We start from the raw sequence: 26,760 nt of genomic DNA on the forward strand, positions 1-26,760 counted from the left end.
AAAATAATTATATCCCGGTAAGGTTAGCTAGGTGCCTATCCCCCCAGGATGATCCAATTAGCACGAGCGTGAAGGCCAAGCCTATTAAACGCCCCTACACCCCGTACCGATGATTTGGGAAAGTTTATTTCTTCCTCTCCCAAGAGAAAAAAGTGATTTAGGACTACTCTACAAAAGTAGAGTGCCGACGAGGGTGAATGCACCAACAACGCCAGCAATAGCGAACATGCTCATGTCCATCGGCGGAGCTGGTCGGCCGCTGCCGTTTTTGCCCGATGCGGTCGCCGTAACGGAGCCGGAGCCGGGTGAAGCAGTGCCCGTCGAGGTACCTCCGGCGTTTTGGGAACCGTCACCTTTGAGGCCCGGACCAGTACCGGCTCCCTGAGTCATGTACTACGAGTTTGTTAGTTCTCTACACTGATGGCTAAAAAGAAGGTCTAGAACGATCTACGTACCTTGACAGCCCCCGTAGGGATGGCGGGAAGTGCGCTGGCACCCCAATCCTCGAGATCCCAAGTATCGTCGACAGTCGGGCAAGCAACCGATGCAGTGGTTGACGTAAATCCGCCATCTCCAGTAGGTGCCGGGTACTTGCTCAAAGCTGACTGGAAGGCCGAAAACTCGGGCTCCTCCTTGACTGTATCAGAATTTCCGGAGAGTTCGACAATACCGTACCCATTCCCTTCTCTGCTGTACTCGTACATCAAGCCGCCCGAGTATACGGCAGACATCTGATCACTCATCAACGCACTCAACTCCTCGAAGGTACGGCCGTTTGTTATGCAGCCCCACTCAGACAAGAAGATGGGTATGCCGTAACCAGTAAAGTTCTTAACCTTCTGGTCCCAACCCGATTGCTCGAAAGAGGACGGAGCACACCAAGAATAATCATTCTGCATCAGAAATGTCAGCTCCTAAACTGTCGAACGATTTTAAATATACTCACAAAGGCGAAAAAGTCGCTACGCTCGTCCTCAGTACCGCAGTTGAAGTACTGTGCGGTCTGCATACGGTTCTGGCTAACATCGGCGGCAGAATAACCGACAGGAATCTTGCGGTACTTTTGCGAACCAATGTACTGTCGCATATCACGAGTAGTAGCCTTGACGTAAGGGGCAGCCTTTACAGACGCGGGCTTGTTGATAACTTCGTTACCGGAGAAAAAAGCGAGCGTGTTATCATACTTGGCGAACTCGTCAATGGTGGCAAAGATGCTCTGAAGGTAGACGTCGTTGTAAGATGGACCCGGCGAGTCTCGGTTTATGGAGTACTGGGGGTTGTTGACGTCGAGAACCAAGTAGATGCCAGCATCGTTCAAAGCCTGCATACATTCTTTGTGGTCGGCGGAGTTGTCTACAGAGTAGACACGGACCGTGTTGACGCCGAGTTGTTGAAACTTAGCGATGTCTCGCTTGCAAGTGTCGGCGTCAACAAGAGGGTCGATATTGGCAGAGGAACCACCGGGCTGATAGTCGATGCCTCGAACATAGAATCGTTTATCACCGGCCCAGAACGCTACCGTCTATAATCAGCATCCGTTTTGCTATCTACATGCGGATAATTGGGACTATACCATTGCCAGACGCGGTCACGGTGGGCAAAGAATCAGCGCGTTTTGGCAACTCGGGTTCGGTAGGGGTAGGCCCTGCTTGGACCACAGCCGCCGCCGCCGCCAGAGCGGACGCGAGAGCGAACGAACGCATTATGATGTCGATGTGACACTAAATAATCAATTGGCTATTATGATTTGAGATTGGTGGTGTAGTATTCGTTAAGCAAGATAAAGTACGCGTTGAATTGCAATCCCAAACGAGTGAGGGTTGCTAAAGGAAGAATCAAGAGCAAACAGTTGATGAAGATGGATATAGTGGAAGAAACTGGGACAACATTAAACGAGTGAGTTGTCCTTGAGAAAGGGAAGAGTCAAGATGGAGTAACAACGAGTGGAAAAGTCGAAAGGTGGAAAGAGAAAAACCTCCTGACGTGGACCGAGGAATGACAAGAGAAGGTGCGACAATGCTAAGGAGTCCCTTTCCTTGGCTTTAAAAGATACCACAGGTGCGTATTCTCTGATTCCTCGGAACAAGGAAAGGGGCACTCAGCAAAGCAAGTTGAAAGCAGGGTATTGGCCACTCAGCAGCAAAAGGGGAAGGAGGGTGTGTCTCCAACATCGTCACAGGTGACACAAATAACCGGCAACGAGCGAAATTCGCCCAGTCATATTCCATAGCTCCGGGCCAAGGTACAGTTGGAGATGCAGAAACGAATACCTAGAGGCATGCGGTGGCGCGCCTAGTGTAAATTGACGTATCTGCAGGAACGAATATGTACATACGATACAGCAAGTTATCAGGCCAAATCTTGTACAGACAAAAATAGCCAGGGCTTTCAAAAACTAAAGACGAAAAACTAAAAACTAGTTAGTGCCTTGGAAGATAGCATGCTCCTGATTTGGCCGAGTTTCTTTGGCCGACACTGGATACACGCGACCTTGGAATAAAATTCCGTGAGAGCCGCATATTGGAGCTACATGAACGAAAGTAAGGGATACTAGGATGCAATCAGGGCAAGGAGGGTGGTTGTAGTGAGAAAAATCCGGAAGCACCTGCTATCCCTGTCCGCCGTGGTTAATTACCGTGTAGTTGTCCTCCGTCACTGCCTTTCGTTTAAACTAACTCGTCCCGGGATCCACTAAGTTTTTAAAACGGGTGCCTATGTCGACGACCTAATTCGTCGCATTTTCTTTCTCTTCCAGCCAAGTGATTCGTATTCAAAATTGGGCCAGTTCGTGATCGTCGCTAAACTTTCTCAACAGCGTAATATCTTAGTTCATTGAATCTCCTACATCTACACAGCCTTCCTCGGGTTTCAAACTGTTTTACTTCTAACACTGATCATTCCATCTCTATCGCGTTCTGCATGTTGAGAGCGCATACCACAAACCATAGGTGCAATCCGAGCGTTCAATGGTAACCATACATGTAGGCTAGCTTATGCAAACTTCCTGTTAAGGAATTGACTTTCACTGACATGCTGCAGCCGTTCGTTCTTGGCTATCGGACTACCGCATCTATGTGGGTTTTATGCCGTCATTTTAGATCGACCATTGCTAGCAAGCCAAGTTTAAAACTTGATACTAGGCTGGCTATTTGGCCAGTTAAAACTAGTCCGGTGTCAAGGGAGTCTCACGCTATGGCCACCATCGTATTGCTGGCTAGCGGAGCTTATTACCAGCTTGCATAACATAATTCCCAGTTTTGGTGCATATCCTGGTGTGATATTCCTCTTTTCGCTTTCATGCTAGCCACATCCTGGCCAATCAGCTGTCGCGAGGCTTATGGAGAATGAACTTACATCGACAACAATACTTGGACGACACAGTAAAATCTAGCTCGTACGACACAAAATTCGGCATCTTTATTCTATATAACAGCAAGGATACCGAGATCAAAGATCGGAGTAAGGCTTCTTCACGACAAAGAACATTCGGTCGAATCTCCAAAAAGAAAGGCATTTTTGACTCTACTCTTCCCCCTAATGATATTTATAATAATCGCTAACGCCCTCCAGCCCAACTATCATACAGACTTTTGGAACCCCATTACTTTGTACGCGGCTCTTCCATATTCTTTGAGCCTCCCACTATTCTATAACGGGGTGGGGTCTCAAGATGAGGTCCAGGATGAATTAAATGTTGTACAGTGTTGCATCGCTTTTCTATTTACACAATTAGCTTCGTCTACATCGCGGGTGCCTCATGGCTTGTGGGCATCCATGCAGGGACCGCCATTACGTACAATCGGCCCTCTAAAGACTTGAGAAGACGTCCTTCGGCTTCGTATGGCATATAGCCAGATAGCTGACCCAGGATGATGAGTGCTGCTGTAAGCGAGTACTTCATCCTGGTGATGTGGGCCACGAAGATGCCTAGAAGCTCCGGGAGGTCGAGAGTCATGATGATATTCCCGTGACCAGTCTCGACGGCTTCCAATCGGGTGTGCAGGACGCTGTATGTATCCTCTAGAAAATCGATGCCGACCATGATGTCCTCGAACATTATGCCCCAACGACGCTTTTCGCCATCCGCGAAATTAAACTGCGCCGTGAAACTCGCCATAAAACTCTTGAAGTCGGCTTGTAGGTTGTCTAAGTCCTGGCTGGCCTGGTTCAAGTCGACTCGAATTCGCATAGCTATAATGCGGTCTTCGAGCTTGATGGTGAGCGGGTTGCGAGCGGTGTACCCTTGGCTGTAGGAGTCATATCGCGGAGGTGGCGGCGGAGGTGGTGATCGGGGCCCTCCCGGTCCGTAAAATGGTGGTGCGCCGTAGTGCCAACTGCCTGGTTCCGACCCGGATCCGTACGACTTGCTACCGTCGCGGTGATCGCTTTCTGACCAGTCTTCGCAGTAGGGCTTTCTATTGCGGTTCGGCTTGGGCTCGTATGTGTCATCTTGATAGCTGTGAGTTCGATCTGTCTTTGGTGTCTTTGGTCTTGCGCTGCCGCGGGAGTTGTGCTCTTTCTTACCGCTTCGTTCTTTGTGTTCTCTCCGCTCCCTGCGCCGGCGACCGGAACTGCTATCCCTGTCTTCGCGGCGGTTGCTGTCCTTGCCATTGCTGGCACGATACTGGTCGTACTCTCGTCTTAGGATCTCATCACGGAGAATTTCCCAGGCCTCTTGGACCTGTTGAAACCTCTCAGTATTCTCCGGCGTGTTTCCCCCTTCCGCTTTGTCTGGGTGTACCTTCTTGCACAATTCTCGGTATGCCTTCTTGATGTCGTCTAAACTTGCGTTGCTGTCGACTTCTAGGACTTTGTAGAGGTCGTGCTTAGGAAATCCTGGCCGTACCATCTTTGAAAATTCTGTTGATATATCTTGATCTATGTATTGTTGGTAGAAATCGAAACGATCTTTTCGTTTTCGGTTTGTAGTGTGCAGCATATTGGCAGTATTTGGCGTCTCGCGGATATCGTATATGTAATGAGTTGATTCTGTTGAACAGCATGAGTGTAATGATACAGAGTAATTTGATGAAGTGGATTGTCATGGCTCATGAGAAGCGTTTTCGTACAATCCCAAAATACTCAGCAAAGATCAGAACAAGGTCTTTGTCTATTATATTCTATTTTTTGTGACCTGGTGGTCATATCTGGATAGTGCGGTACACGTGGGCGGTTACCATCAACCTGTCAATTCAAAACTTACTACGTGGATGATATCGAGCCTCGACCCTTCTAAACGGCCATCATAGTGCCAAGACCCAAGGTCAATCCACGACGATTATCACATGTGGATGCGCTAAAGATTGCCTACTTACATACGTACTAGAGGTGAGAGATCCGAAGGACCACGGATGGATTGAATCGGCCTTTACACCAAACTTCAAACAACTGAGTTGTGGTGACAGGTCACCGCTCCAATTAAAATCACGTAAGCGTCCAAGTAACCCTTCAATGATAGTTGTCCAAGGTGTTCCAGTGTCGTAATTCCTCAGAATCGTATGCATACATAATGCATGGCTGCCCGGGCAATTTCACAGCACATGTTGCGGCTGAATGCTGATCCGGGCATCCAAGGTCTTCTTGCCGGGTCTATTAATATCATGACTTCATACTGGATAAACCCACCTAGGTAGAGGGAAAATACCAATCACGGGCGAACCTATGATACATGGGATATCTCGTCTCGGAATCAAACATGGTTATCGTAAATGGGGATTTTTACCATTTGGGGAGGCGATGTGCACTGCTCGTTGAAATGAGAGTTATCCCCCTGGGTATCATTGGGCTATCCAACCGGTTGGGAGGGCCTGCAACGCCTTCCACAGCTGTTGATCAAACAATCATGCACCGTAACGTCGATGATTGGACAAACGGATCCTCGTGGGCTGTTATCGTGGCGCGATAGAAGCTCCCCTGAGTAGGATGCAGGAATAAGATAATTAAAGGGTCCCCTCGAACTCTAATAAGCTTATTCTCTGCAAATCTTGGGTCGGATCTACTCGGCAGAGACCTCACATGAACAGGAAAAGCATTCACGAGGTGGATGCGAGCAGCTGAAGATGCAGACGTTAATGCGATATTGCGATTTCGCTGTGGTCTTTTTGGGGCGACGATCCTCCATCCACAGCGAATACCCTTATATACACAAATAGGGTGTCTCCCGGACCATGTCCGCAAAAGTCCACCCCTCGCGAATTCAAATAGGGGAGAAATCCGGTCGTTAGAGCGTCGCCGCTGCTTCGACCGCGCCTGAAGCTTTAAATGTCGCCTTATTCGTCCACCTGATCTCAACGTTGTGCATCCATTCCATATATCTCGCCCAACCTATTTACAGCGGTGTTAGAGTTGAGAAACGATTAGGAGATAGTTCGGGATCATACTCCAGTAGGCAAATTTGCGACCGAGATATTTACCAGCAAACGGCACCAAGATCATAGTCAGCAGCAACTGAAGCTGCTCTATGCTCTGCTCCCATTCCCTCTGCGCATTGTAATCGTCGTCGGAGGTGAAACTCTCGGTAGAGGTGGAAGGGAGAGAATCGAGTTCGTCTTGGTCGGAGTCGGGAACGTCGGGCATGGTGAAGGAGTCTGAGAGAGACATGGTTCGATGGTGATTTCGGTGATCTCAAAGGCTGAGGACGCCTAGGTATGCTAAATAACCCTGATAATCCAGGCTCGAGAGAAAAGCAGCGAACGAGGCGCCACTGCTAACAGATCCGATGCATTGAGCCCTACTAGCCTTCGAGCGCCCTAGAACTGGGACTACGATATTGTCCCCGATGCGCAGCCCAACTGAGTTATTAAATTTGAGATTGTTGAACAAATGTTGAAACGAGTTCTTTACTTGTGGCTGTTGCAAGGCAAGCTACCGCACCGATATGATGTACAATACGTACATGTACCGCTTTTACGGATCAACCTGGAAATACATGGCCCATATGCCGAGTGATTTTGGCCTATCATTGGCCAGTTTTCACTTACAGGTGGGCAATGGCGGAAACGTTATTTAATGTGGGGGTCAGGTAACTCAGTCAGCTCAGTTAAGCGTGCTGAGTCACAAGCTGGCAACGGGCTGTTATCAGCTTGGGCTTCTAAAGGGAAAGGGCCCCCCATTTGAAGTCAAAATGGCGTGTTCGTCCAATAAGACGGCGTAGAGAATAGAAGGCGAGGCAGGCGAAACAAACTCCTATCCATCTCCATCGTAGGGCTTAAACGTCATAGGATAGCTCCTGCGTCCTTTCTGTTTCTTCCTCTTTCCAAATACTCACAAACCTCAAACCCGACTTTTGTTGACTTTTGTTGCCATTTCACAAACATCAGGAGTCAGGCCAGAACAGTCGCAAAATCGCAAAAAGGGGAATAGCTTGTCAATATTTATTTCCCACCATCCACATCCGCCGTCTGACTTGCACAACTCCCAATATCAACCCACCACGCCGTCTTAATCGCCACCACAAGTGATATCGAGCCTGCAACGCATTCTTGATTCGGGCATCGAGAAATTGGAGTGACACGACCGGATAGGATAGTTTTGGCAAAAAAGGCAGAAAAGTAAAATAAAGCAAGGATGGATGCGACAGATGCGGCAGCGGATACTGTAAGTTTAAACTTGACTCGTCTCTTTTCCTTTTGCTTTTCGCCTTCTCCATCCTTCCAAGCCTCCTATTTAGGAACGCGGGATGGAAATTGCCTGATTGATTTCGACCTCAACGCATTCGATCGGGATCGGGGCCGGCGTTTCGCAACGTACAAGCTTTACTGGTAACACTGGACCCCTCCCTACGAGATACTGGAGAGGCAGAGGCCTAGAGGTACAGTGGCTTTGTACCTGGCCTATGCCCTAGCCGCGCTGGAGAACCTTAAAAATTCCCCCACGAGCGATAAAGGAGGGGCTTCAGAGGGAAGGATGATCATTGCCCCTCTAAATTTGTATGGGATAAGATGACAAGTACTGTGGGCAGTTTGCCCCACCAAAGTACCGCTCCGGGCCACATTGAAAATTCCGAGACTGCAAGAGTCACTGGAAGAGTCATACTTTCTACTCTACATACCTAATTTCGTAACCCTCACATACGCATATTCAACACATTTCAACCTTCCACATCAACAGGTTGACAATCCGACCATAGCGCATTCGATCCGATCCAATTCTTTCCCGTCTGGAGCCCTCATCTTTCACTTTTCTACCTAGTTTAATTAGATTATCTTCTTATTAACACGAATCTAACCAACAGCAGGAACGTCCCTCCATTCCCGACCGCAAGCAACGAAAATCCGTCGTCTTTAATTCCGAAGCCCTCGTAGTCGAACCCGACGGTAAAATAGTCACCATGGCTTCCGAAGAGACAAAGGATACCGCTATTTCTCATACTCCCCGTACGCCGCCGCTCTCAGCAGCTCTTGGGGCCTTTACTGATGCGAAAGAAGCTCCCGTCGACGACGCCGCACCTCTCGCCGAAGAAGGTGGACTCGATCTTCTCAAGAAGAAGAAGAAGAAGCCTAAGAAGACAGAGGATGCGGACGGGGCCGAGGCCGACGGTGCTGCCGACGGTGCGGCTGACGCCGGCGGCCTCGACCTCACCCTGAAGAAGAAAAAGAAGAAGAAGGCTCCTAAGGCTGGCGAGGGCGACGAATTCGCCGCTAAGCTTGCGGCGCTCGATCTTGAGAAGGAAGGTGGTGACGCAGAGGGCGCTGTCGATTCTAAAGCCGAAGAGCAAAGTGGAGATATGGAAAAGGGAACTGGTATCTGGAGTCACGATGAGACTAAGGCAATTAGCTACGACTTACTTCTCAGCCGCTTTTTCAGCCTGCTGGCTCAGAAGAACCCCGACCATGCCTCAAGTGGCACCCGAAGCTACAAGATCCCGCCTCCGCAGTGCTTACGTGAAGGCAACAAGAAGACCATCTTCGCCAACATCCAGGAGATCACCAAGAGAATGAAGCGAAGCGAGGAGCACGTTACCGCCTACCTATTCGCCGAGTTGGGTACGAACGGTTCCGTTGACGGAAGCAGACGATTGGTTATCAAGGGACGATTCCAGCAGAAGCAGATCGAGAACGTTTTGCGAAAATACATCAGTAAGTTACCCTTTTTTCACTAATTTTAGCCGTCTTCGTTTCTAACTAGCAATAGTCGAGTATGTCACCTGCAAGACTTGCCGATCTCCCGACACAGAACTCAACAAGGGAGAGAACCGTCTCTACTTCATCACCTGCAATTCGTGCGGATCCCGTCGGTCCGTCACCGCCATCAAGACCGGTTTCTCCGCCCAGGTCGGCAAGAGAAAGAAGATGCAAGGTTAAGCTGCGTTTCGATAGAAAGGTACCTACTGTTGATACACCAGGACTTTCTGTCTTCATATGGGTTCTTCGCGCGGTATATTTGGCATGCATCGCTAGTTAGTTACTAGGGAGCTAGACTGAAAAATGGCAAATGGGAAAAGGCTTTTCATACTTTTCAATAAATTGTTAAGTTTTAATTGAGTTGCATGTGACGAAGGTGTCCACATATCCGATTATGTCTAGGCTAGAGACTTGTGAGTTATATGTCGTAGTCCATTGTAGAACGTGGGTTGTTGACTATCAGGATTTCTTATGTAGAATCTTGAGCCCTATAAACGGCATACGAGTTTTACCAGATATTTCGAGCTATTCATAATGACAGCAGCATGATGTCTGGGTAATATCTTTAATGCTAAACAAGATAAACCGCAGCGCCTAATTTACACCAGGTAGGTATATAGTATTTATCTCACTTACCCTATATATATAACCATTATTTGCAAGCTAGGCGAGTACGAGCCCCCATCTACCAAGGCGTTGACTCGGGCAATAACCTGCCCAGGACTCTACGAAACCCCGAATTCCAACCCCATTCATTGGCCAAACTGAAACTAGGTACCAATGACTTCGGTGAGTTTGACAACACCCGAAAAGACGTTGTGGTTCCAATGCTGATACCGTGTAAACAGAGAAAGTGCTTTGTATATATAGACAACGTCGTGGCACTGTTTATATTTCTAATGAACGCTCCCTTCAGCTATGTACGGGCGCAAGATATCTATTAAATATATGGTAGTCATACATGGAATTGCGAGCGTGATGAAGAGTCGGGGTAGTTCATATATATCGGCCAGAAGCGAGTGGATTATTGGCGAGGGTTAACTGCGAGGTTTTGATAGGAACCGGCCAGCGGTGGGTATTAGTTTTGATGGCTAGGGTGATGAGATCTATTTAATATCGGTTTGGCAAATAGGCTTCTTTTCTTCTTGTCGCCTCAGGTTTTTGTCTTTTCGGGAAACCGGTGGTCGCCAGGTAATTCCGCACAGATCCCCGTATCATGTAGCTCTGAGGGGTCTCTTACCCCTGACAATTCTGCTCGTTGAATATTTCCATCCATTTCGTGTATTTGCTGCGCCCGAACTCTGTCCGCTGGAGCTCCTTGTAAGCCGCTAAATTGTTCCTGAATTGGTATCCTAGTTGCTAAATCGCGACTTTCTTTCCATCGTTTCCATACGACGAGAGCAAGTATCACGAGAAATATAACTGCGACGGAAACGATAATACCAATATTCACTTTAACCCCGAAATCGTTTCCTCCTGAGTTGGACTCTTGTTTGAGTGGCGACGATGATGGTGCTGTCAAAACTGTGAGGAATTCGAAGTCTTCTGCGGCCCGAAACGAACACGTTAGCGATTGTTCTGACCATGCGATCTTGTTGATCGATGACGGCTGACCTAATGTTGAAGTCGCAGATGGAATCGAGGCACAGTATGCGTTTAGTGAGAGAGCAGCTAAGACGATAAGTGATCTTAGTGCTGCGAGTAGATACATCTCTCAAGGCTCGATGTCGATGTCACATGCTAAGGCAAGAAAAGGGGGGAGCGAGAGGGGGAATAGGATATTCCAAAGTAAATGAACCAGACTCTCCCATATTGACCGATGAGGATTTTAATCCCTGGGGAACTAATATAGATCTAGCTTGTTATCACAAGCGCTTGTCTAACAAATGCTACGGGACATCTATCCATCCGCTGCAGAAAGGACAAGGCGGCTCATCATTGATATGGGATGTAATTCAGTGGTAGAGTACGTCAACCACATGTATGAGCCTCATTTCAAGTCTCTAACCATCTGATCTAGTCAAATAACAATCCACGGTATTTCGAGAAGGTGGTTTGCGGTCGAAACTGGGGTAAGGGGACCCGTGAATAGCTGAATGCCTAGCCCGGCGGTACCTACTATGTGACGAGATCGTGTTTTGACAAAGAAATGAAAAAGTTTGCATCCATATAGAATTGGAGTAGGTGAGCCTATGATGGCAAGCGTCTGTAATGAATGACGAAGGCAGACTGGTTGAGCGGGATGTAAGAGCCATCGGATCTCTTACACATAACTCTGCCGCGGCCATTAGAATACCTAGTAGGTGAATCTTCGCTTGGTGGAACGTATTTTCTAGGCAGTGAAACCTCTCTATACATACTATGTACCTAGGCAAGTGGGAATGAAAGGAATTGTGATCCCTAAGGTGTTCATGAGGTGAGGTTAGGAAATATTGAGCCACAGAAGATATAATTGGTTGACTAAGACGCCTTATCAGCTGGCAGTTGCCGTCTGGGTAACCAATTAAGCCTCTGCTTCACCCGTTGCCAGCCGGCATGCTCGGCAACCCCATGTATTGACCTTAAACCTGTTCGTAACCCGCTGGCCGCAGCTACCCGCCGTCTCTCTAAGCTGTGACCTTCATACGCAGACTCCTGACCAACATACATTATTATAAATGCTTAAGAACACAACAAGCCTGGATGTGAAACCCTCTATGTAGTATCACAACTACTTAACTTGCACTAACTCACGAATACTGATCCGGCCTCTACTTCATTAGGCTGTCTTCCCCGCCCGCTCATCGGAGACAAAGAGCTCACTCGGGAGCACCAACATGTCGCAGGCTCAGCTGCTCAGGGGCCAGTCTGGCTTGCCTGTCGACAACCCGACGAAGTCATACTGGCACAAGGAGCCTTCGGCCAAACTGTTAGGCCACAGAACGACGAAAGAGTTACCCCGCTCTGCCGACGTCGTTATCGTGGGGAGCGGAATCACGGGGACTTTTGCTGCCCACTTCATGAAAGAGCTGCGCCCCGATCTCGACGTTGTCATGGTCGAGGCCAGAGAGGCTTGTTGGGGTGCTACTGGCAGGGTGAGTTAATTGATGGAACTTTCTGTTTCAAAAAGAAGAGCCTTGGAACTGGACAACCTCTTTCTCTCACGTATCACGAACGCCCCCTTTTCCTCTCAGCCTTATTCTCCAAAATCTCATCGAGGATGAGACCTCCTATGCTATACACATCTAGATTCTATTTAAGTCATTTGATACTATCCAGTTGGGGATTCGGCCCTTTTACATGCACATAATACATGCAATCTCGTCTGCCTCATCTCACTGCCACATTTCACCCCCTTAAAACATATCTATCTACTTACGAAAGTACTAACTCATTCTACCACTCTAGAACGGGGGTCACTGTCAGCCCGCAATCTACACCTCGGAACCCCACGTCGCCTCGTTCGAGCTGCGCAACTACTTCTTCCTCAAGGACCTGGTCGAGAAGTTCTCGATCCCGTGCGACTGGCACACGACGAGCGGCGTGCACGCCTTCTACTCGCCCGTGCTCTTCGCCGCCGTCCGTCGCAGGGTCGAGTACCTGATGGACGAGTACCCGGACCTGGCCGCCAACGTGGCCCTCGTGACCAAAGGCAAGCCGGGCGAGGACAGCAACGTAGAAGGCACCCCAGCCTACCTGCTCGAGGGCGAGCGTCGCGAGCTCACCCTCGACGCGCTACGGGTCCCGCACGCCGAGGGCGCCGTGGTACAATGGAACGCCGCGAGCCTATGGCCATACAAGCTCGTCGCCTTCGTACTCGAGCGGCTGCTCGCCGCAAACGACGACGAAGAACAAGGAGGAGGAAGAGGAGGAGGGGCCAAAGGGTCCTTCAACCTGCAAACCAACACGCCCGTGACGGGGCTCTCGCGCGCCGAAACGCCGGACCTTAGCAGCCACCACGAAAGCGCGAAGTCGACGTCGACGTCGATATGGACGGTGCACACGCCGCGCGGCGCCATCGCCGCGTCCAAGGTGCTGCTCGCGACGAACGGGTACACGTCGCACCTGCTGCCGCAGTTCGCGCCGCTGATCGTGCCGACGCAGGGCCAGGTCTCGGCCCTCGAGCCGCCCGAGAAGCCCGCGTCGCCGTCGGACCCGCCGCTGGACATAAAGCACACCTTCTACGTCGAGGGCGAGCCCGGCGCGCCCTACGAGCGCGACGACTACCTGGTCCAGCGGCCCCCCGCCTCCGCGGAGCTCATCTACGGCGGCGGCCGGCGGCACGCCAAGGGCCGCGGCGTCGCCGTCTGGGACGACAGCTACGCCGACGACGCCGTGTCGTGGTACCTCCGCGGCGAGCTCGGCTCCGTCGTCGACCTCTCGCTGCACCAGCACCAGCACCATCCCGCTTCCCAACCTAGTAGTAACTCCAACCCTTCCTCATCGACCCAAGAAACCAAACCCGCCACCGAAGAACAAAAGCACCACCAAAAACCGCTCCCCGGAAAGCAGGACCTGCACCCGACGCACGAGTGGACCGGCATAATGGGGTACTCCAAGGACGCGCACCCGTGGGTCGGCGCCGTCCCCTCTTCCGCCGGCGGCGACGACGGCGGCGGCCTGTGGCTATGCGCCGGGTACACGGGCCACGGGATGCCGAACGCGGTGCTCTCGGCCAAGGCCGTCGTCGACATGATGTACGGCGGCGGCGGCGGCGGGGAAACCCCCGCCATCGACCTGCCGCCCGAGTACGAGCTCACCGAGGACCGGCTCGCGCGCTCGCGGCTGCTCGACGAGGTCGCGGATGTGGATGCCAAGGGCAGCTTGTACGCGGATTTCGGCGCTCGTTAAGGTACCTACCTAGGATGCTTACTTACCTACCTACCTACCTACCTTACTTTGCTTGCTGATGGGGGGTTGGCGTCTATGGATTGATAAGCGGGTGTATGGTACGGATAGACGAATGGGCAAGTGCGTACCTAGATTTCGTCGTTATTTACGATAGTTGGGTAAGGTATATTATTTGATGTCTATGACGGATGTCTGGTACATATATTAGACCCTAGATAGTTCTGGACGTAATGTAGATCGGTGTAAATGAGTAGGTACCTACCTAGGTAGACGGCATCTACATTACATATAATACATACATACCTACTAAGCAACAGGATTGTATCTCGATGTGCAGTCTCAATTTCGGCGCATTGTTTTTCATTCATTCGTGATTACCTGCTAGTTACCGGCCAACCGACATCGAACACTGCCCTCGAAGAAATCGACGAGAGCTACCTTATCTCGCCTGCCTGCAGGTTCTGATAACCCTACCACGTACGCAAATCTGGTGAAGCTTTTTCCATTAGATAGATATCTAGTGATACCAACATCTTAAAAGCTTCACAAGCATTGTCGCACGCCCCTTCCCGTCATCATCGTCTCGCAGATCCTCGCCTTCTTTCCATCGGGGTATAACAAACTCCATTTCGGTTTCCCTTACGTTTCATTCAATAACTCCAAACGCAGATGCTTTCCCTAGTTCCGTATACCCGTCCCATTTTTCTTTTCGCGTCAAAATGCTACCGTCGGCTGCCTCATCCCTGCCGAACTTTTTTTCATGTCCGGCGAACAACTATATGGTTCGTGAGTTTTCAGTATGTCCAAATAAGGGCCTTAGGCGTCTGACGTCGCCCGGAAGAGAAAAAAAAATTAGTGTGACAAATTCGTTGAAAAGAGTTGAAACCCGAAATTAAGTCCGATTCGTCCTGGCCATATTCTGGGACCCCTTGTATCATCAACATCCATCGAAGCTGCCTTTAGCAGTTCGAGAATCTCATATTGAATAAGCAATTTATAGATAGTCTTTAATCTTCACCAATGTCTGGCTGTGATATCGTCGACGAGCTAGAAGATTCAGATGTATCTTTGGGAGACCGGTTCTAATCAGCCTCGGCCAACTGCATAATCAATCTGGCTGCCATGTCGAGGAAAGGGAAGGGGCTCATGACGGCCTTTTCCTCTAGAAGAGTTCCATCGAGCCTCTCATAGCCGGTGCACTTGAAGTCCACAAGATAGACTTTGTCCTTAGGGTCCATCTCATAGATCTGGATATCCATTCGCATCCAGACGAAGTCTTGCTTGCGCTTATCCATAACGGAGTAGACAAAAGTGTTGTCATCGGAAGCAGCTTCGGCGGTAACGTTGCCGGAAGAAACAGATGTCCTTCGGATATCTAAAAGTTGGTTAGGCTAGGAACTCGCAAATTCTAAAATGGTCGGCTTACCATCTTTCTTCCAGCGACACACTATATGCCAAGGATCGGCAGGCAGTCTATAATACTTGATGGGATCAAACGTCTCGATGTCGATTTTGTCAATCGACATGCCCTCGTACGGATTACCCTCCTCTTCGTTAGGCGTATTTGCATATGGATCCCTACTACAATTAGCATCCATGACCAAATTTCGAAAGTTTGTCTTCGCAATACTTACGCAGGATCCGGACCATGCACCTTCTCGTAATCTTCGTCTACAACCCAGGTAGCGCCAAGCTTGTATAGGGACTTGTAGATACATAACAAAGCCTCGAATGGGGCATTTCGGGATCTTATACCAAATTGCCACCGGACTTGCTTGCTTCTCTTGGGGGCAACTGGGGTCATGCTCTGTGGGTGGAATTGACTATCATCGAATCTCATGGTGCTCTTAGAGTGGGGCTTGAGGCGGCGAGCCGCTTCTTGCTGCTCAGCAGGCGTTCTAGGCTGCAGAGGAACATCGGGCACCGGTTGAGCATCTAATGGTTCTTCGATGCCAGCGTTCTGGCGCTCAAGGTACTTTTTGTGGAGCGAAGGTAGACTTGTCGGTAGGATCCCAACATGACTCACGTATCCGCGAGGGGAAGAGCTGGTGATTGTCGAGGTAATAGAACGAGCCGAGTCGGCGAGCGGGCTAGCTTGAGATTCACTCGGGTAATCAAATTGCGATTCGCGTTTGAGGTCCAATGTTGTGTCACCTAAGGCTTCTGCGACGCTGCGTATTTGCTCTTCGGATTCCACATTTGGGGGAGATGTTGCAAAGTAGGGGTTATCGGTGCCCGTTCCGTAAGCAGCTACATTGTGTTAGTGATACTCCGAACTGCTTCGGACGAAACTGATATTTGAGGGATGCTGGAAAAGTACGAATGACTTACGATTTACTTGCATGAGCTTATTCTCGCGGACAATCATGTATGCATCCTTGATAGCAGACGGCTCGTCGGCTTCGAGGGCTTCCTGAACGTCGCGCTTGCCGTAACCCATTGTTTTACTGATCTTCTCAGTAACTTCGTTGTGGAGCTTCTCCTGAATTTTGGGAGGGGCGTTGGGTGCGATATCACTTGGTCTGATAGCCCTGTTAGGGTCCACGCCAGTGTTGAGGAATTCCTCGACGGGAGGAGCGAGGTAAGGAGGCAAGTCCTTCAAAAACCAAGGGTCTTGCCTGATCTCATCGATGATGATACGCTGCACAGGATTAGTCTGCAACATCCTGCGGATGAGACTTGCCGCTTCGGATGGGACCCAGTGAGGGACAGTGAAGACGCCTCGCTGGATTTTCGAAAATAGACTAGGGATATGGTCGTCGTCAAAAGGAAGCCTGCCAACTAATAGGACGTATAAGATGACGCCGCAACTCCATACGTCAACTTCTGGACCAGCATACAATTTCCCACTAATGACCTCTGGAGCCGCATAATTAGGGCTACCGCAACTAGTTTTGAGAAAATTTCCGTCCGTCATAATATTGCTCAGGCCAAAATCAGCAATCTTTACGTTGAGATTATCGTCGAGCAAAAGATTCTCGGGTTTCAGATCTCGATGCACCACCTTGTGTCTGTGGCAGTACTCAACAGCGCATATCATCTGTTGAAAGAATTTTCGTGCCTGGTCTTCGGGCAGTCGGCCGTGCTTAACGATATAATCGAAAAGCTCTCCACCGGCATATTCCAAGACCATGATAATCTCGGCTGGAGTCTTAATCACAGTGTAACTGTCAGGCATTAGTTAGCGAACCGAAGTCTCGTGTTTTGCTGGGCCGTAACACTTACAGTTTGATGATATGGGGATGTCGGAGGAGTTGCAGATATTCGATCTCTCGTTCAACGCGACCTACCATATCTCTACTGATCAACTTCTTACGCGCGATAATCTTGAGAGCGACCTTTTGGCCGGTAGATCTATGCACCGCCAGCTTGACTTTTCCGAACGAGCCTTCGCCTAATGTTCTGATTATGTTGTAGGCACCGATTCGTTGGTCGGTTTTGGACATCTCTCGGTTCTGCGATGTCTGCTCGGCAAGAACACTGGCAGCTCGAGCTCTGCCGTTCGAGCCATCGGTCGCGGGGCGAGTGACGTTGATTTCGGGTACTCTCGCGCCATTATTCTTTTGTCGGATTAGGGAGGGAGATAGGGACATGGAAAGTTCCTCTTCGTCAAACGCTCGGGAAGTCATCTTGTCTCGGTATGACTCTTGGGTTCTAATTGATGGCGAGGTTGATGAGAATCGTCATGGAGCAACGTTTAACAACGAGGGGCTCTCGACTAGGGGCCAGTAGCCGGGGTCGGGGAACAGGGGGGGATGAGGAGCGGAGGAGAGAGCTGTAGGGTAGCGATGCACGCTTAGCGAGACTTTGGTGTCTGGGATTCTTGGCGCCAACTGCAGTCTCATTAGTGCATTCGCTAACCCTGTATTAGGTATTAGGCGTTGAGCATTGGGTATTGGTATAGATTACCCAATTTTGCGACAGTTAAGTGGGTTTATGTGTGTTTGCCATGAATTTTAGACTTATTAAGCATTAAAACCTGCAATTCCTCGTGTTTAATGTTCCGAGAAATAAGTCAGGTACTAAACTTAAGACTCCCAAGGTTGTTGAGTGAGGTCAGCCTGTTACTTTGCTTTGAGGCTCTAGCTAACGGGTCTTAGAAGGCTGAATTGTTGGCTCAATAAACCTTTTTTCTGCACAGATTACATCAATAATCCTGGATACCTGTGGCAATCAGACGTTGGGAAGAATGAGCTTACCCTAACAGTAGCCGACAGTCTCGTCTAGGTAGTTAACGCCCATGAAGTAAGGGGTTGATTTTGTTATATTACGACGGAAGTTGGGAAGCTAGGATTGATGAGTCCTAAATCTAAGACTGATGTGTAGAGAAAAGAAGAACTATGGAGCTAAGCACATTTAACAATGCATGTATGTTGGAAGAAATGACGGTCCGTCTTATCCGATACCATTGGTAGCCACTGCTTGAAGTCTAGAACTCACATGTCAATGTCGAACGACCTATGCAGCGCTTTCCTGTTGTCCCAGCCTGAGAAAGGCGCCACAAATCCGCTTGGGGTTAAGAGAGTCCCAGAAAGAGCCACTAGCATACGTGGTTATGTACGCTTACCTAATTGGCAGGTATCGTCAGGGCAAGAAGTCTTTGATTTGGAGACTTGTGACGCCTGCCTCTGAGACAATGGGCTTTTCAAACTAGTAGGTACCTTTAGCTCATATGCATGTCTTGAGTTGAATATCCCGGTAATACCCAGCGTTACCCACGATTTTCATTTAGTCGAAGTCTAAGATACATATGTACCTACCTAGGTAGTCCTCCAGCTCTCACATACGTACCTCTTCACAACTACCTAAGTACTACTTACCTACATACATACATATGTAACACCATTCCACTTCGTAATTATCATCAGGTACTTAGGTAGGTATGTTTAGATACGTAGGCTTGGTTCTATTTCTATACATGCTGTAAACGATCAACTGTTAGGTTTCGTTTTTCATCTTGACAGTAGCCTATTGCATAGTATGTAGTACGACAACATTTATCGAGTAACCTAATATATACGTGGGTGTGCTAGGGTGTGTGAAGAAAGCAGTGTTTTTTAAGGTATATTAAGCTCTTTATTGGGATTTGTTAGTTTATCCAGGGTGCAACATTTTGTACATACCATGCTTGTTGCATCATCCCTTCTTTTCCTCCTCCTTCAACCTTTCAACAAGTTTTGTCCTGAGAAAGTCGCTGAGACCTAGGCTGTGCATTGGCAAATGAGCGGTTAGTTGAGGTCGGAGATGCTGGTTTGGGGATTCCCGAAAGCTTACATTCCCTCGTTGGTAACAATGCGATAGGTCCCGCTGGGTTGGAACTCTCCTATGATGTTCCCATAACCATCAACCTCGATGCTACCCAGAATATCCTCCGGCCATGCTATTCTGCCATAATCGGGTGGGTTCCTCAAGTCGCTGAGATGGATATGCCCTCCTACACCTGCACCTCCAGCGCCTCCTTGAGCACTTGCCCCGCCGCCGCCACCTCCACCAGCACCACCTCCTCCACCTAGGCCGGCCGCCGTCCCTTTCGTTCTTTGCTGCTTTCGCTGTTGAGGGAAGAATGCACCGCCTGAGCCGAGGGTCGCTCCACCAGGCCCGGCGAAAGCTCGAGCTTGAGCTAGGAGATCTGGGTCCTGTGCAGCATAGTTTCGAAGAACATCCGTTAATATGGACAGGAATTCGTGGTTTTCGGAAAAGGACTGAGGCGTTGGTGGTAGAGCTGTTGTAGAGCCGATTGCTAATCTATGCCTCGGCGGATTGGCATCGAGATATGTGAGGAGGTGTCCATTGTCCACCGTGACATTAGGGAACACTTTCTTGAGAGCAATTGTTGTAAGTGAGCAATCCAATTTAATATGTAGACGACATTGGCGTATGAGGGGTTACTGACTATGTAGGGGTTGTTACTTAGTGTCGAGATGCCTCGATGTGATAAAAGAGTCCTGCATGTTGGAGCAATTCGAACCCTTGATAATAACATGTTGATGTTATGAATATGTTGCAACAACTAGAAGTACATCCTATTGAGATGTTAACGTGAGTTTTGGTTAGAGCTGTGAATTATGAGCTTTGAGCTTTAAGCTTTGAGCTTTGAAATTAAAGCTATGGATGCGATTGAATTCTCACTGACGTAGTGTTCCCTGCTTAGCGTGTAGCGCTCAGTAGAGGTACGTACCTGCGTACCACCCCCACACACTCATTAGTGGCCATTAAGTCATTAATGCGTAAAACGCGGTGGACGCGCTTTTTTATTCAAGGTTTATCGAAATATCAATTATCAAATCGTTGTCTACAAGATTGACGGTAGATTCAAGATCAAAGCAATGAAAACCCCCATAAGCAGGAACCATTCAAGATGCAAGGAAACAAATCCCTAGCTGCGTCCATGTTCGCACCGAAAACGCCTGGCCCCGCGAACCCAATTCCATCTTCATCTCCAGCCTTTGGAACGCCGGCTCATACGCTCAAGCCGTTCGCTATAGCGCCGCCAACCAAGGCTACCATCCTACCGATTCTTCTTCCACCCGCCACATTAAGACCTCTAGCATTCCGAACCTTTACGAAGAAACACAGCTTGACACTTACCTCAACTGCCCTGCAAGAATTGGCAACCTTCATCGGTCGGCATTGTGGTTCGGGATGGCGCGAAGAGGGGCTAGCAGAAAAGGTCTTGGAAGAGGTGGCCAAGAGCTGGAAGAACCGAAATGGAGGCGTTATAGTGGATGGCGCCAGTCAGGAGCTGAAAGACATTCTCAAGACGCTAGAAGGCAACATGAGTGGCGGGAGAATAGTAACCGGACGAGAGCTAAGTCGGCAAAATAGTATGAGCCTAGACTCTAGTCAAGAGCTCGATTTATCAAACACAAGGCTAGGACTACGGCCGGCGAAAGCTCTATCTCGCAATGATACCGAAACAAGTTTTGGCATGTCAGGGCTAGGCGTTGGAGAAGCTGAACCGGACGAGGAAGGTCTAAACCATCCGAGGCATTGGTTGAAGGTCGTCAATGCATACGATCAACCGCGCATGCTATATAACGTGACGAAGAAGCACTTTGAAAAGTAACTAAACATACCCTGGCGGTTTAATAAGGTGTCAAGACTAATGGTGCTCTAAGGGATCCCTCCAAACCATCTCTAATGCCACCGGCATCCCACAAAACGACTCTATTCCGAAATAGATATAATGTCATACATCAGAGGCTTCTCCGAAACGAATCCTTCCAAAGCTCTACTGTAGCAACTACCAAAGCAGCCCCATCCCTAAAACGATCCAATTCCTCCAATCTAACGACCCAGCAAACCTACAAGATCACTCCAATCGCGAATCTCCTCGGCCGGCACGGCAGCCACCACATGCTCCTCGGGTTGCTATCGGTCCTCCCAACAGGCGGCTTAGCCATAAGCGACCTAACCGGAACTATTTCACTAGATCTATCGCACGCCGTAGCCATACCGGAAGATTCCGCTTGGTTCACGCCCGGCATGATCGTGCTCGTCGACGGCGTGTACGAAGAAGAGGAAGAGTCGACGGGCAAGGGTCTTGGCGGCAGTAACGGCGTAGGTGGCATAATCGGCGGCCGCTTCCAGGGCTTTTTCCTCGGGCAACCGCCGTGCGAGAAGCGCAAGGCGACCCTCGGCGTAGTCAGCGGTCCCGACGACCACACCATCGGCGGCGGGTTCGGATGGATTGACTTCCTAGGCGTGGGCAGCGAGCGCGCTGTCGGTCCTAAGATGCGCAAGCTAGAAGCACGTCTAGCTCGACAAGCGCGACAGCAGTCTTCCCTCGCCGACCCCGACTCCACTCTTACTTCTACTTCCGTCGATGCGCCTAGCCGCACCCGCATCATAATCATCGGCGAGCTCAACCTCGACCAACCGCGGGCCCTGCAAGCCTTACGCAAGATCCTGACCTTGTACTCGACAGAGCCCGAGGGCTCTACGCCCATGTCTTTCGTGCTCGCGGGCAACTTCACGCGGCACGCCGTCATGGCCGGGGGAGGCGCCTCGGGCGCCTCCGTCGAGTACAAGGAGTACTTCGACGCGCTCGCCTCCGTGCTCTCGGACTTCCCGACGCTGCTCTCCTCGTCCTCGTTCGTGTTCGTGCCGGGCGACAACGACGGCTGGGCCTCGGCTTTCGGGGGAGGGGCCGCGGTCCCGCTGCCGAGGGGAAAGGTGCCGGACTTGTTTACGAGCCGGGTCAGGAGGGCGTTCGCAGCCGCGAACGCGGAGGCGGGGATCGGGAACGCGAACGGGGAAGGTAGGAAGGGCGGCGAAGCGATCTGGACGACGAATCCGAGCAGGCTGACCGTGTTCGGCCCGAGCCACGAGATCGTGCTGTTCCGCGACGACATGTCCGCGCGGATGCGGCGCACGGCGGTGCGGCTAAAATCCTCCTCCAGGTCCGCGGACGAGGATCAGGAGAACGAGCCGCCTACCCCCGCGCCCGCGGCTGCTAACGACGACGACGACGACGTAGACATGGCAACCGCGCTAGACGGCGCGGACTCCATGGACGTCGACTCCGCCCCCACCGCCAACGCCAAGTCCGCCAGATCCGAGCCGGAGATCCCTCACGACGTGCACTCGGCGCGCAAGCTGGTCAAGACGGTGCTGGACCAGGGCTACCTGTGCCCCTTCCGCCACGCCATCCGCCCCGTGCACTGGGACCACGCGGGCGCGCTGCACCTGTACCCGCTGCCGACGGCGATGGTACTCGCGGACCCGACGGCGCCGCCCTTCTGCGTCACGTACGAGGGCTGCCACGTCATGAACCCCGGCGCCGTGCTGGTGACCGGTCGGAGAGGCGTCGGACGATGGGTCGAGTATGAGTTGGGGGGCACGGGAAGGGTTAGGGAGTGTCTGTTCTAGAGATGCTTGGGATGGGGTTGGGATTAGGATGGGGATGACAGGAATATGGGTGTCTATATCTGAAACGTTAATGTCAAAAGGGGTACTATCCATAAACGTGACGACGAAAAGGGCCATAGCATAGCATTTCGGTAATACGACGAAATCATGAAATTCAAAACTCAAGAGTATTTAATTCACTGCTACCGTTTCGAGGCAAAGAAGGCAGGCAAAATTTAGGTTGATCAGATTCTATTAAGACCGTCATGGGACATTAAGTACGTTTATGCTCGTTTTTTCTTCCACAGCATCGTCGTCCGTGCCGTGCGTTTTGGCTCGCAGCCATTAAAAAAGGGCGTAAGCAATCTGGGGAAAATATGTACACAGAAAAAACCCGCGAGCCGCCACAAGCTTTTTTTGCACATGCACCGCCGCCTCTCCAACATCGAAACGAAACATTAAAAAAAAAAAAAAAGGCGGGAAAATTAGTCCTGGAAGATGCGTCATCCAACATTACCCGTCTATATAATTTAAATGATGTACTAGAAATTGGATCGTTAGCCATGTTTGAAATGGAACGTTGTGTTGCCGAGATACAATATGCTTACCGGAATGAAAAGGTACGGAACCTGCCTCTCGTACTCCTTCCACGCCTCGCCGTACTTGTTCTTGCAGCGTTCGATGTCCCGCATGGCGCGATGCGTGATCATGCAGCAGAAGAAGACGGGGTAGAACCAGGGGAAGGGGCTGCTGAAGCCCGTGATCAAGCCCCAGCTGATGGCGAAGAAGGCATCGCAGGTGTAATGCAACTTGCGCGCGTATCCCCACCAACCGTCGACCAAAATCTTGTCGCCGGTTGACGTGTCGATATATTTCGGGTTGTCGATGTATATCCAAGGGAGAGCTGGGAAGGTGTTACGCTTCGTGAAGTTGCCGCGCTCTCGGGCTCGGAAGGCGTTCTTCTGTCCGTTGGCCTGGTCCCAGATGATGTACACCGCCACGTAAATGACGAAGAAAGCACCTAAGGCGTACTTGTTCCAGGCATATTCCGACGGGTCGTGGTTGGCGAGGTAAAGAGTGCAGTGGCAGTACGAAAGGGGGACGCCGGCCATGTTCCAGAAAATCAGCATGAAACCCCATTTCTCGTAATACATGTCCCAGGTGGTAATAATAAGCTGCTCGCCTTTAGAACAGGCGTTGGCGTAGAGGTAGTGGGCCAAGACCAGGAACAAGACCTCTCCCGAGACATAGCCGTAGTTTTCGTACTGGCGCGCCGCAGCCGCACAGCTAAGTCCGAAGAGAATGAACCAGGGAATGCGAACCTCGTAGAACATCTTGAAGTCGAGGATTCCGAACATGCGGGGATTAAGCTCGGCTCCCATGAAAAAATCGTAGATTGGGTAGCCAGTCATTCGGTGTTGCGCGCCGCGGATCAAGGCAGAAAAGTATGCGACAAATGCACACAGGAAGCCGGAAATGATGGCGACGGACATTATAGGCCCAAACTCGTCGAGGAAGGTATAGATCTTGAACACGCCGCTAAAATGGCACGCGGCCATGACAGCGATGGTGAAATAGAAGCTGCAATACGCGGAGCAGTAGTACTTAAGCTGTTTGCCTCCCTCGTGACGAAGAGGTTTACCCTCACCCCAGACGCCAGGCATGAACATATAACAAGCAGCCTCGAAGACGTAGTATACCCAGTAGATCTTCCATGCTCGCAAAGAAGGATATGCGCCGGTGTAGATAAGATTCCACATGCGCTGGCCGAATTCGAGGAGGGATTCGCCATTCTCGGGCAGCGGTAACTTGCCATGGTAGTAGGTAGCACCAATCCACATGTAGTACATGAGAGTGGGAAATCCAATCATGAGAGCCAAGGCTCCAAAGCTACCTCCAAATTCGACAACCCCAGAGTGGTCGACTTTGGGGTCCATGCCTGGCTTCCAACCATCAATGACCTGTTCCTCGACATGACTCTTTGCACTTCCATTGGTGTGCCCGTTTGCGTGTCCATTTGAGTGTCCGTTCGTGTAACCATTTGCATGACCGTTCGTATGTCCATTAATCTTTGGCTCTTTACCATTTCCATTGGTCTCATCATTAAGGACAGCTGACAGTTTCTCATCGGGAACGGGGCTGAATTCTTCTTCTTTTGGTGCGGGATCCGAATCGTCCATGTTCTCTAGGAATTTGCCGACTCCCCGACGTCGTACAGATCTAGATCTGGTAGATCTGCTTGTGGCAGTCTCGGCGGCAGAGCTTGAATCGCCATCATCAGACGCGCCGTCGATAGGGGGGAACTGAGATTTGCGTCGCGTCGAACGGCGACCAGGAGTTTCGATCATGCCATCGAAAAGCTCCTTTTTCCTACGATTACACGATTCACGTTAGCAAACGTTGTCCTCGACGTCGTACTTTGTTACATCTACCAATCCACAGCCCGCAATTCCAACGCGAATCGCGATATTTTCCCACCGTACAACATAAACAAAGAACAAAAAATAAAATAAGAAATAAAACACAAAACATGTTAGAAGGAATTGCAAACATACCTAGGAGTCGCACGTAAAGAGTATCGCGACATTTCTGAATTTAAGATGAACGCCTAAAGCACAAAGAATTGAAGGAGTGGACAACGGGCAAGTTAATGCTCGTCAATTTGGAATTGGAAGTCGTAACGGACAGAAAAGCGTAAATGAGACCCTGTCCATTCTTACTCTAGTGACTTTTTTTTCTCAATGTTTTGGGATTGGGCCATAGTTAACTTTTGCCCGCTTTTTCCGGTAGTCAGGGGCAGCCCGCGCAGCTGTCCGCGGACAGCGCGCCGACGATCATATTGAACTTTAACCGAGGCTCCACTATTCTATTCGTCTGCTCAGGACTAAGACCGGGTGCTTAAACCCTTTTTAACAGATGATTAGGTAATTCATACCTACCTGTCTTAGTTTTTTTAATACACTATTGAACGCCTCAACTTCTATGAAACTCTTTTCCTCAGACTCGTTGAATTATAGACAAGCCTAAATCATCCTTGTGGAAGTTTCTCACTTCGATTAAAATACGATTGATTCACACATCGGCTGCCTCACCACCTGTGGTCATAGACTCATAGTCTCCATAAGGTGCCATTAATATATGGCCTAAAACTGCCCTCTTCGGAATTGTTGCGGTTACTCTCTGAACCACCCAACTCATACACTGAGGGGCGTTTCGGGATTGTTGATGGGTCTCCTTATTCTGACCGCTTTTCCACGGAATGAGGCGCTGGCATATCAACAAGGCAGGTAGCTGCGGGCCATCGTCATGGATGAATTTGGCTCCTCTGCGGCGAAGTTGAAAAAAATTGAAGCCCCCTTGTCTTTTTGTTGGGTTCCTTTATTGCGGGGTTGACCAGCTGTTTGTGGCGTTTGTTCGGTGAGTTCATCATCAGCAACCTCAGTAACGTTGGCATCGAGGGTTATACTTCATCTGGTGATCGAACGAATACGTAACCCTGAGCAGAAGAAAGCTCTTTCACCATTCTTTCATTTTCGCTCTGGTTCGACGGCGGACGTCGAGGGCAAACACCATCCTCGGTTGTTACTACTTCGATGAAATTTCCTCCTGATAATTTCGCAAATAAACGTTCCTGGGGATCGATCGTTCGGACAACGTAATCCTCTAAATTATCCATTTCGGGCGACCTTTTTGACGGATGCTTGCGCCTCTGACGTTTAGCCAGTTCGCACTTAAGCTTCGTAGCCATCGACTTGTAGTCTTTGACCTTCTCTTTGAGCATTTTACTGACAGGATCAGCAGTGAAGCATCAAATAATATCGTGTTTCACGTACATCTCATCATCTTTCGCGTGGCTTCTTATTCTCCCCTCTAGCTTAAAGCAATCTGAGAGTAGCAGAAGATTGCCTATCGCGCTTTGAATACACAGGCGTAACTCTAGTATGTCGGTTTTTTTTCA

At 50.0% G+C, this 26,760-nt stretch overlaps 9 protein-coding genes across 9 annotated transcripts; 3 read left to right on the plus strand and 6 right to left on the minus strand.

Moving 5' to 3' along the window:
* Positions 1-140: 140 nt before the first annotated feature.
* On the minus strand, positions 141-1,938 carry F4807DRAFT_323134 (glycoside hydrolase family 72 protein). Its single transcript, XM_047995175.1, has 4 exons — positions 1,574-1,938; positions 947-1,515; positions 456-893; positions 141-393 (listed from the first exon to the last, which is right to left on the minus strand). Exons 1-4 carry the CDS (start codon positions 1,701-1,703, stop codon positions 169-171), a joined length of 1,362 nt encoding a protein of 453 aa, XP_047849166.1. The 5' UTR covers positions 1,704-1,938; the 3' UTR covers positions 141-168.
* Positions 1,939-5,862: 3,924 nt separating this feature from the next.
* On the minus strand, positions 5,863-6,983 carry F4807DRAFT_323287 (uncharacterized protein). The gene is made up of 2 exons (XM_047995176.1): positions 6,381-6,983; positions 5,863-6,324 (listed from the first exon to the last, which is right to left on the minus strand). Exons 1-2 carry the CDS (start codon positions 6,598-6,600, stop codon positions 6,221-6,223), a joined length of 324 nt encoding a protein of 107 aa, XP_047849167.1. The 5' UTR covers positions 6,601-6,983; the 3' UTR covers positions 5,863-6,220.
* A 583-nt stretch (positions 6,984-7,566) lies between these two features.
* On the plus strand, positions 7,567-9,302 carry F4807DRAFT_454485 (domain found in IF2B/IF5-domain-containing protein; the record flags this gene model as incomplete). Its single annotated transcript, XM_048000586.1, has 3 exons — positions 7,567-7,596; positions 8,237-9,077; positions 9,133-9,302. The coding sequence occupies 3 exons, from the start codon at positions 7,567-7,569 to the stop codon at positions 9,300-9,302; spliced, it is 1,041 nt and encodes a 346-aa protein (XP_047849168.1).
* Positions 9,303-10,176: 874 nt separating this feature from the next.
* F4807DRAFT_323372 (uncharacterized protein) lies at positions 10,177-10,979 on the minus strand. The gene is made up of 2 exons (XM_047995178.1): positions 10,737-10,979; positions 10,177-10,667 (listed from the first exon to the last, which is right to left on the minus strand). Exons 1-2 carry the CDS (start codon positions 10,831-10,833, stop codon positions 10,276-10,278), a joined length of 489 nt encoding a protein of 162 aa, XP_047849169.1. The 5' UTR covers positions 10,834-10,979; the 3' UTR covers positions 10,177-10,275.
* A 703-nt stretch (positions 10,980-11,682) lies between these two features.
* On the plus strand, positions 11,683-14,283 carry F4807DRAFT_446198 (FAD dependent oxidoreductase). Its single transcript, XM_047999797.1, has 2 exons — positions 11,683-12,196; positions 12,510-14,283. The coding sequence occupies exons 1-2, from the start codon at positions 11,939-11,941 to the stop codon at positions 13,950-13,952; spliced, it is 1,701 nt and encodes a 566-aa protein (XP_047849170.1). The 5' UTR covers positions 11,683-11,938; the 3' UTR covers positions 13,953-14,283.
* Positions 14,284-14,941: 658 nt separating this feature from the next.
* Positions 14,942-17,921, minus strand: F4807DRAFT_323411 (Pkinase-domain-containing protein). The gene is made up of 5 exons (XM_047995179.1): positions 17,178-17,921; positions 16,284-17,119; positions 15,587-16,202; positions 15,379-15,530; positions 14,942-15,327 (listed from the first exon to the last, which is right to left on the minus strand). Exons 1-5 carry the CDS (start codon positions 17,579-17,581, stop codon positions 15,035-15,037), a joined length of 2,301 nt encoding a protein of 766 aa, XP_047849171.1. The 5' UTR covers positions 17,582-17,921; the 3' UTR covers positions 14,942-15,034.
* A 726-nt stretch (positions 17,922-18,647) lies between these two features.
* F4807DRAFT_446202 (uncharacterized protein) lies at positions 18,648-20,202 on the minus strand. The gene is made up of 3 exons (XM_047999798.1): positions 19,846-20,202; positions 19,227-19,771; positions 18,648-19,158 (listed from the first exon to the last, which is right to left on the minus strand). The coding sequence occupies exons 1-3, from the start codon at positions 19,933-19,935 to the stop codon at positions 19,089-19,091; spliced, it is 705 nt and encodes a 234-aa protein (XP_047849172.1). The 5' UTR covers positions 19,936-20,202; the 3' UTR covers positions 18,648-19,088.
* Positions 20,196-23,025, plus strand: F4807DRAFT_323469 (DNA polymerase alpha/epsilon subunit B-domain-containing protein). The gene is made up of 2 exons (XM_047995180.1): positions 20,196-21,014; positions 21,071-23,025. The coding sequence occupies exons 1-2, from the start codon at positions 20,311-20,313 to the stop codon at positions 22,821-22,823; spliced, it is 2,457 nt and encodes an 818-aa protein (XP_047849173.1). The 5' UTR covers positions 20,196-20,310; the 3' UTR covers positions 22,824-23,025.
* Positions 23,026-23,332: 307 nt separating this feature from the next.
* F4807DRAFT_465427 (ergosterol biosynthesis ERG4/ERG24 family-domain-containing protein) lies at positions 23,333-25,389 on the minus strand (the record flags this gene model as incomplete). Its single annotated transcript, XM_048002276.1, has 3 exons — positions 23,333-23,344; positions 23,411-25,172; positions 25,358-25,389. The coding sequence occupies 3 exons, from the start codon at positions 25,387-25,389 to the stop codon at positions 23,333-23,335; spliced, it is 1,806 nt and encodes a 601-aa protein (XP_047849174.1).
* Positions 25,390-26,760: the final 1,371 nt, after the last annotated feature.

This window comes from Annulohypoxylon truncatum, assembly GCF_022578515.1.
Source record: "Annulohypoxylon truncatum strain CBS 140777 unplaced genomic scaffold F4807scaffold_53, whole genome shotgun sequence".
Classification (NCBI taxonomy): domain Eukaryota; kingdom Fungi; phylum Ascomycota; class Sordariomycetes; order Xylariales; family Hypoxylaceae; genus Annulohypoxylon; species Annulohypoxylon truncatum.